General features: G+C 35.6%; 1 protein-coding gene across 1 annotated transcript; it reads right to left on the bottom strand.

Moving 5' to 3' along the window:
• Window positions 1–340: 340 nt before the first annotated feature.
• On the bottom strand, window positions 341–1,555 carry LOC111600411. Its single transcript, XM_023316491.2, has one exon. It carries the CDS (start codon window positions 1,423–1,425, stop codon window positions 697–699), a length of 729 nt encoding a protein of 242 aa, XP_023172259.2. The 5' UTR covers window positions 1,426–1,555; the 3' UTR covers window positions 341–696.
• Window positions 1,556–10,184: the final 8,629 nt, after the last annotated feature.

The following is a 10,184-nucleotide window of genomic DNA, read 5'->3' as shown; positions in this document are numbered from 1 at the left end:
TCAAGCTGCGCAAAATTGAATTTATATTGCAAGATCAAGCGATCGAGCGAATATCTTAATTTAAATATGATTAATTTAGTAACTTTCGGTCAACAATGGCCACGATCTGTAAGGCGCTAAAGTTTGCGACGCATTACAGCTTAGATCATTAGCACCTACAATTCTTGAACATATTAAGCAATTACAACTCCATAGCAACTGTCAGCCAACTATACCAGCTATCGACGAGAGATTCTTGTCTACGACTTGCCACAGCTTCAACGAGTTTTCTACCATTTTATTAATGTATTCCCACTCCAGAAATGGATGGCATTCAACAGTTAAATAGCTCAGTGATTAGCTTACATTTAGGTTTGGGTTCGCATTCAACAGTTGAAGGCCAACCTAGCCATTTAGGCTCTTTGACAAGCAGACAAAAGTCGACGAGCCTCACAGTCAGCAAACGCAAATTCTCTTTATTTTCCGCTCTCTGTCCGTTCGTGCAACAAAATTTATTGTTACAGATAGCCGAAAAAAGTGGTGGGTGGTGCGACAGTGAAGAAAAGTAAATTTCCGTTGCGTGCGGCACAAAAATCGTGTCGAGATATGCAGCAATCGCAATATAAATTCCAGATAGATGGATCGCAACGAGGGCAAGCCAATGCGAGGACATGATTTGTTTAGTGCCTGAATTGAACACGCAGCCAGGGTAAATGGTTACTCTGTATCCGTATCTCCAATCTCATCCTCATCCTCATCTTCACCCACATCCCCATCTTCATCTTCATCCACATCTCCATCCCCATCCCCACCCGCACCGCCCTGCTCATACTCAACCCCATCACCTGCGCCATCTTCCTCCTCCTCTGAACTGGTAGCTTCATCACATCTGGAAAACATGGCCTGCCTGCAGGCTCTCAGCGTGCGTTGTCTATCGCAGCTGTTCATTCGGCCAATGCAGCCAAGGATACGCATCACGTGATGTCCTTTGCGTTTCAGCTTGCCCATGGAGCAGTCCAGATAATAGGGGATATCGGTTGCTCTCATTATGAACCACACAAGTGCACCACTTACTGCGACGGTGGTTAGCCCATGCAGACAGTACTCGTGCAGACTGTGCAGGCAATCGTCCAAATGCAAAGCATGAATAAACTTCTGCGTTAGCGAATAGATAACCCGCTCGAGGCCGCACCAAATAAGCAGCATCGCTATCTCGGCCAGAAATAAGCCCGCCACAATCTCGATGAACAACTGCCAATGCCAGGCCATGTGCATGAAGCGACGCGGGTATATGCCCATGTCCCACAGAAAGCAGAGTGTGGCCACCAGAAAGAGCCAGCTACCCATGGACGGAGCTGGCGAGCATTGATCCTCCGGCTGAGTCATAAAGTACGAGTAGCCCAGCAGCTGCAATAGCCCAACAATGGAGACGGACAACGTCTCCATTTGATAACTGCATTCACTTCTTATACAAAATATATATGCCTTAGCTACAATTTTGGAGCTTGCTTTGGCTTTGGCTAGAACCTTTTGACAGTTATAAGTTTGTATTGCTTAATTTATTCTGATTATTTAAACTTTGATTTTCAAGGAATTTAATGACATTTGAAAAATGACAAAGATGTTCTCAATATATATCTTATAAGAGATATAAATGTTGGGATAAATGTGGACAGAGAGATAAGTATATTGAAAATCTGTATCTGTATCTGTATCTGTATCTGTATCTGTATCTGTATCTGTATCTGTATCTGTATCTGTATCTGTATCTGTATCTGTATCTGTATCTGTATCTGTATCTGTATTATCTGTATCTGTATCTGTATCTGTATCTGTATCTGTATCTGTATCTGTATCTGTATTGTATCTGTATCTGTATCTGTATCTGTATCTGTATCTGTATCTGTATCTGTATCTGTATCTGTATCGTATCTGTATCTGTATCTGTATCTGTATCTGTATCTGTATCTGTATCTGTATCTGTATCTGTATCTGTATCTGTATCTGTATCTGTATCTGTATCTGTATCTGTATCTGTATCGTATCTGTATCTGTATCTGTATCTGTATCTGTATCTGTATCTGTATCTGTATCTGTATCTGTATCTGTATCTGTATTCTGTATCTGTATCTGTATCTGTATCTGTATCTGTATCTGTATCTGTATCTGTATCTGTATCTGTATCTGTATCTGTATCTGTATCTGTATCTGTATCTGTATCTGTATCTGTATCTGTATCTGTATCTGTATCTGTATCTGTATCTGTTATCTGTATCTGTATCTGTATCTGTATCTGTATCTGTATCTGTATCTGTATCTGTATCTGTATCTGTATCTGTATCTGTATCTGTATCTGTATCTGTATCTGTATCTGTATCTGTATCTGTATCTGTATCTGTATCTGTATCTGTATCTGTATCTGTATCTGTATCTGTATCTGTATCTGTATCTGTATCTGTATCTGTATCTGTATCTGTATCTGTATCTGTATCTGTATCTGTATCTGTATCTGTATCTGTATCTGTATCTGTATCTGTATCTGTATCTGTATCTGTATCTGTATCTGTATCTGTATCTGTATCTGTATCTGTATCTGTATCTGTATCTGTATCTGTATCTGTATCTGTATCTGTATCTGTATCTGTATCTGTATCTGTATCTGTATCTGTATCTGTATCTGTATCTGTATCTGTATCTGTATCTGTATCTGTATCTGTATCTGTATCTGTATCTGTATCTGTATCTGTATCTGTATCTGTATCTGTATCTGTATCTGTATCTGTATCTGTATCTGTATCTGTATCTGTATCTGTATCTGTATCTGTATCTGTATCTGTATCTGTATCTGTATCTGTATCTGTATCTGTATCTGTATCTGTATCTGTATCTGTATCTGTATCTGTATCTGTATCTGTATCTGTATCTGTATCTGTATCTGTATCTGTATCTGTATCTGTATCTGTATCTGTATCTGTATCTGTATCTGTATCTGTATCTTGTATCTGTATCTGTATCTGTATCTGTATCTGTATCTGTATCTGTATCTGTATCTGTATTCTGTATCTGTAATCTGTATCTGTATCTGTATCTGTATCTGTATCTGTATCTGTATCTGTATCTGTATCTGTATCTGTATCTGTATCTGTATCTGTATCTGTATCTGTATCTGTATCTGTATCTGTATCTGTATCTTGTATCTGTATCTGTATCTGTATCTGTATCTGTATCTGTATCTGTATCGTATCTGTATCTGTATCTGTATCTTGTATCTGTATCTGTATCTGTATCTGTATCTGTATCTGTTATCTGTATCTGTATCTGTATCTGTATCTGTATCTGTATCTGTATCTGTATCTGTATCTGTATCTGTATCTGTATTCTGTATCTGTATCTGTATCTGTATCTGTATCTGTATCTGTATCTGTATCTGTATCTGTATCTGTATCTGTATCTGTATCTGTATCTGTATCTGTATCTGTATCTGTATCTGTATCTGTATCTGTATCTGTATCTGTATCTGTATCTGTATCTGTATCTGTATCTGTATCTGTATCTGTATCTGTATCTGTATCTGTATCTGTATCTGTATCTGTATCTGTATCTGTATCTGTATCTGTATCTGTATCTGTATCTGTATCTGTATCTGTATCTGTATCTGTATCTGTATCTGTATCTGTATCTGTATCTGTATCTGTATCTGTATCTGTATCTGTATCTGTATCTGTATCTGTATCTGTATCTGTATCTGTATCTGTATCTGTATCTGTATCTGTATCTGTATCTGTATCTGTATCTGTATCTGTATCTGTATCTGTATCTGTATCTGTATCTGTATCTGTATCTGTATCTGTATCTGTATCTGTATCTGTATCTGTATCTGTATCTGTATCTGTATCTGTATCTGTATCTGTATCTGTATCTGTATCTGTATCTGTATCTGTATCTGTACTCTGTATCTGTATCTGTATCTGTATCTGTATCTTGTATCTGTATCTGTATCTGTATCTGTATCTGTATCTGTATCTGTATCTGTAATCTGTATCTGTATCTGTATCTGTATCTGTATCTGTATCTGTATCTGTATTCTGTATCTGTATCTGTATCTGTATCTGTATCTGTATCTGTATCTGTATCTGTATCTGTATCTGTATCTGTATCTGTTATCTGTATCTGTATCTGATCTGTATCTGTATCTGTATCTGTATCGTATCGTATCTGTATCTGTATCTGTATCTGTTATCTGTATCTGTATCTGTATCTGTATCTGTATCTGTATCTGTATCTGTATCTGTATCTGTATCTGTATCTGTATCTGTATCTGTTGTATCTGTATCTGTATCTGTATCTGTATCTGTATCTGTATCTGTATCTGTATCTGTATCTTGTATCTGTATCTGTATCTGTATCTGTATCTGTATCTGTATCTGTATCTGTATCTGTATCTGTATCTGTATCTGTATCTTGTATCTGTATCTGTATCTGTATCTGTATCTGTATCTGTATCTGTATCTGTATCTGTATCTGTATCTGTATCTGTATCTGTATCTGTATCTGTATCTGTATCTGTATCTGTATCTGTATCTGTATCTGTATCTGTATCTGTATCTGTATCTGTATCTGTATCTGTATCTGTATCTGTATCTGTATCTGTATCTGTATCTGTATCTGTATCTGTATCTGTATCTGTATCTGTATCTGTATCTGTATCTGTATCTGTATCTGTATCTGTATCGTATCTGTATCTGTATCTGTATCTGTATCTGTATCGTATCTGTATCTGTATCTGTATCTGTATCTGTATCTGTATCTGTATCTGTATCTGTATCTGTATCTGTATCTGTATCTGTATCTGTATCTGTATCTGTATCTGTATCTGTATCTGTATCTGTATCTGTAATCTGTATCTGTATCTGTATCTGTATCTGTATCTGTTATCTGATATTGTATCTGTATCTGTATCTGTATCTGTATCTGTAATCTGTATCTGTATCTGTATCTATCGTAGCTGTATCTGTAATCTGTATCTGTATCTGTATCTGTATCTGTATCTGTAAGCTGTATCTGTAATCTGTATCTGTAATCTGTATCTGTATCTGTATCTGTATCTGTATCTGTATCTGTAATCTGTATCTGTATCTGTATCTGTATCTGTATCTGTATCTGTATCTGTATCTGTATCTGTATCTGTATCTGTATCTGTATCTGTATCTGTAGCTGTATCTGTATCTGTATCTGTATCTGTATCTGTATCTGTATCTGTATCTGTATCTGTATCTGTATCTGTATCTGTATCTGTATCTGTATCTGTATCTGTATCTGTATCTGTACTGTATCTGTATCTGTATCTGTATCTGTATCTGTATCTGTATCTGTATCTGTATCTGTATCTGTATCTGTAAGCCTGTATCTGTATATGTGGTCTTTATCTGTTTCTAGGCATGTACTTCCTGTATCTGTATCTGTATCTGTATCTGTATCTGTATCTGTATCTGTATCTGTATCTGTATCTGTATCTGTGTCTTTATCTGTTTCTATGCATGTATCTCAAGCTCTTCCTATGCCACTATCTCTATCTACTTATTTATAGACTCAATGTCCAGCTGTAAACGCAAAGTGCCAACAAATTAACATAACATTAACCGCTATTAATCAATTGGATCCTAGAGGCAAGCCAATTACGAGATGCCAACAGTTCTGGCCATGTTATCTGCTATCTTGTTACCTGACTCAAACTGTTAGCTTCAATTTAAGGCCTGGCTAACTGACAGCTAATAGGTCTACGACACCGAGTTCACACTCCCAATTACACACCCAACTACCCACCCTCCCACACACATACACACAAATACAGACACCTCTACAGATTGTGTAAGTGGCATTTGAATAGGGTTCATTGTTGTCGCCGCTTGACATTGGGTTCGGGCTCAGGTCCTGTCTAGCTGGCTGTCTATTTAAAAATTGATTTGTTGTTATTTACATGCCGCATTATTTATCAAAGATCCCCCTTTAAAACGCTGTTCGCTGCCTACCAAACATTATCATTGTCAGCTACGATAATTGTGGGAAAGGAAAAGCCCCATCCTCCTGCCGGCTGCCAATGAGAATTCAATTTGTAAGTGTCAATGACAGTTTAGTGGATGTCACCTATCTACTTCTTCTTCTTCATTTTTATTCGTTTCACTTCGTCTTGTTCTTTTTTTTTTTTTGATTTTCTCACATTTTTATTGGCATTTTGTCCAGTGAACCGAAAATCCCCAGTTGATTTGGGAAAGCAACAAGTTTGACTAAGGCTGATGACCAGGGCAATCGATGGGGGAATCGAGTCGGGATGCGATAAGCTAACACCGCGTGACTTTTTGTCATTGCGAATGCGACGTGCAGCACAACGGGACATCCAACTGAGGATGTTAACGTATTTATTACCATAATTGCTACAGTTGAAGAAATATCTATAGGTGTGTGCGTGCGATGGGTTAGCTACACAGCTCGTTTGGTCTGTAATTGAAATCAGTCACTTAGAAAAATCAATCAAAATTTGCCATGGCAAAAAATAACAAATAACTCTATATATAAATGAAAGGGAAATAAGTTATGAAAAATGAAAAACGTTGATATCAAAAGTGCATTGTTTTCATTATGAATAGTTGATGATATCGCTCTGATGTTTTTCACTTCAGTTTTACAAGCTTACTAAAGTAGAAAGAGCATATTAGCTTTGTTTCAATGTATTCATTTGATATGACTACTCTAGATATTTGATATGGAAATAAAGCGAGATATGCAAACTTAAATATTCTGTTATCTGAGTAAATGTTAAGTGAAGCCTTAATAAGCCTTATTAACTCTGGCACTACTGCAGCTGGAGAGCTTGCACTTTTGAAATCGACATTTGAAGTTAGACAAGTATCGCATGATGAGCTTCTCACGATTCCACAATTTCCCTTTAACAACATGAAATCCTGAGTTTATGCCACATAACAGACTCATCGCGCTTCGAATGGGTTACACCGTATAACACAGGATTTGACTTGTTATCAAAATTAGACCTTTGCGGCATAGGCTGTCATTTGTATAATGAGTTATCACAAATACAATAACATCAGTCTCTGCCTACCTCAGGACAATGCATTTTGCTGCTATCGACTTGGTATTTGGCACATATTCATATACACCGAAAGTATTTAGATTTCTAAGATATGCCTGCTGAAGCTTAAGACTTTAAAGCATATAAGTAATGTGTATATAAAATATTTCTGTATTCCCAAATCGGATTAGATGTCAAGCTAATATGGGGCCTTGCCAAGACGGAAATTGCTGCATAAATTATTACTGAAATTCCCTTATTACTGGTTGGTATCTAGAACAAAATATATTACATAATTTAAAGTAAATAGAATACCAAGACTTGCTAGCTAAAATACCTCAAGTCATTTGAAGCAAACAAAAATTGTTCAAAGTTAATTGAAGTTAGGAAATTAGCTGAAGCCAATTAATTATGCAACTACATCAATGAAGCCATATATAATAATTCTTCCGTTCAATTACCATTACGACAATATTTATTTAATCCAAATTTTTCTATCTAAGTGCTTGTAGTTAAGCAGCTTATTAGATTCTCTTTCGTGCGAGTGCCTAATACTCTACACATGCTACACAAAACTGAGTGCAATTTGATAATGCATAATGCATAAGCTAATGAGAAAATAATGACTAATGACGCTGTCAGCCATTAACGGCGGACATAGACTCCACACAAATACAAATATAAATAAAAATATATAAAAAAAAACAGAAAATGAAAGAGTTTTAATCGGGACTGTAACAGACAAGTCATGCACTTAAAATTACTTTTAGACACATACAGATTTGTATATGTGTGTGTGTTTTTAAATATGTATGTGTACATGTGTGTGTATAAATATCTGTATATATTCATGTAATTTCGCACGTGCAATTTTAATGAACTTTTCACACTCATTACACTCACTGGGAACGCACAGACAGCACAGAGTTGCGAGCTCGGCATTCCATTACTCGCCCACTTACAGGCGACAGCCACACACACACATGCAAACACCCACACGCACATGCACTTCCATATAGGGCGTCGTTTAACTTCCGGTTTTGTCGCGGTTTTGTAACCGCACGCAACATCTGCAAAATCATGACAGAATGCAACAGCTGCAGTTGCGTGCCTTTAAGATACCCTGCATTTACATAGAGTCCTAGCTTGGCTTTAGTAACCTACAAAAATAGCCAGACTAAAATATACCCTACCCTTACTTAAAGTCTTAGCTTAGCGTAAGAGTCAAATGTGCAAATGTGCGCTAAAGGGCTTATACAAAAGTTGCTTGACTGGAAGATATCCTATATTCATCTACAGCTATTGCTACTTATTGGAATTGACAAAATACAAACTCTAGAATCGACTAAATAAATTCTATAAAAGATTGCCAGACGTACACTGCAGAGACTACAAGACAAGCAGATAACTTGAAAATTGCCAGACTTAAAAATACCCTGCATTCAACCTCAATTTACTTGAGTTTAAAAAAAATCAATAAGATTTTTTGGACTTTTAGAAACAAGTTGTCGATCAATTTTTACAAGCATATAAAATATATTTTGTATTCACCAAACCTTTTAAAACTAGTAACCCTATATGGAATTATTAATCAAGTGCATCACCAATCGATTTAGCTTTACATACCAGTAGGTATGTCTTATTAGGCAAAGCGAGAGTAGTATAACTATATAACTTTAATTATAAGACTGTCAAATAGTCTGTCAAAATACCCATCACTAGTACAGGGTATATAATATATATATGTATAAAGTTAGAGAGAGAGGTAGAAAGACAAGCTTGTCTTGACTTGTCAAATCGTGCGCATAAAACTTTGGCCATGAAAAGTTTTGTACCTTTCCACCTCGAACCTGATGCGTGTAGCATTCTAGTCAGACTCAAACTCAGAGTCGGACTCTAGACAGGTTGACTGATATATATCTGGGATTGGGTAACAACAATGTTGGGTGTCATCTAGTGCATGCTGAATGCACATGATGTGGCCTCATTCGCATGCTACGTGATCTGTTGAGTTTCTATCGGGACTTGTCAAATGCCCCCGCCCCAAACAGTTCCGGTTGCATTTTTGTTCTTCAGCACTTTTCCCCTTCGGCTTCGACTTCTGCCGCGTCTCGAGACAAATTGAATTGGTGCATTTTTTGTGCAGTGCATACAAATTGCAACCAACTGGCGCTGACGTTGACTTGCTCGTTGAGGTTTCGTTGGTTACACTCACTTCGGCAATATGCAGATTGTCATGGACAAGTATAAGTATAAGTATAAGTATAAGTATAAGTATAAGTATAAGTATAAGTATAAGTATAAGTATAAGTATAAGTATAAGTATAAGTATAAGTATAAGTATAAGTATAAGTATAAGTATAAGTATAAGTATAAGTATAAGTATAAGTATAAGTATAAGTATAAGTATAAGTATAAGTATAAGTATAAGTATAAGTATAAGTATAAGTATAAGTATAAGTATAAGTATAAGTATAAGTATAAGTATAAGTATAAGTATAAGTATAAGTATAAGTATAAGTATAAGTATAAGTATAAGTATAAGTATAAGTATAAGTATAAGTATAAGTATAAGTATAAGTATAAGTATAAGTATAAGTATAAGTATAAGTATAAGTATAAGTATAAGTATAAGTATAAGTATAAGTATAAGTATAAGTATAAGTATAAGTATAAGTATAAGTATAAGTATAAGTATAAGTATAAGTATAAGTATAAGTATAAGTATAAGTATAAGTATAAGTATAAGTATAAGTATAAGTATAAGTATAAGTATAAGTATAAGTATAAGTATAAGTATAAGTATAAGTATAAGTATAAGTATAAGTATAAGTATAAGTATAAGTATAAGTATAAGTATAAGTATAAGTATAAGTATAAGTATAAGTATAAGTATAAGTATAAGTATAAGTATAAGTATAAGTATAAGTATAAATATAAGTATAAGCATAAGTATAAGTGTAGGTAAATGTATATACATTTGTAGGGTATTTCATCTTCGGCTTCCTGTCATTTTCGAATGGTTTCATGTTTTCAGTGCCCGCTCAAAATCACGCTAATTGTCGCACTGCAAATGTCTGCATACATTTTGGTCGTCGAGCCCATTGCAGAGTGGTTACGG

The sequence above is a fragment of the Drosophila hydei genome, unplaced genomic scaffold, assembly GCF_003285905.1.
Source record: "Drosophila hydei strain 15085-1641.00,03,60 unplaced genomic scaffold, DhydRS2 tig00008124-arrow-arrow-pilon, whole genome shotgun sequence".
NCBI lineage: Eukaryota > Metazoa > Arthropoda > Insecta > Diptera > Drosophilidae > Drosophila > Drosophila hydei.
The sequence above is the reverse complement of the archived record's forward strand: the minus strand, read 5'-3'. Positions and strand labels throughout refer to the sequence as shown.

Bases quoted from the DNA above. Each gene is read 5' to 3' on its own strand.
- LOC111600411 (XM_023316491.2), bottom strand. From the start codon at position 1,425: ATGGAGACGTTGTCCGTCTCCATTGTTGGGCTATTGCAGCTGCTGGGC.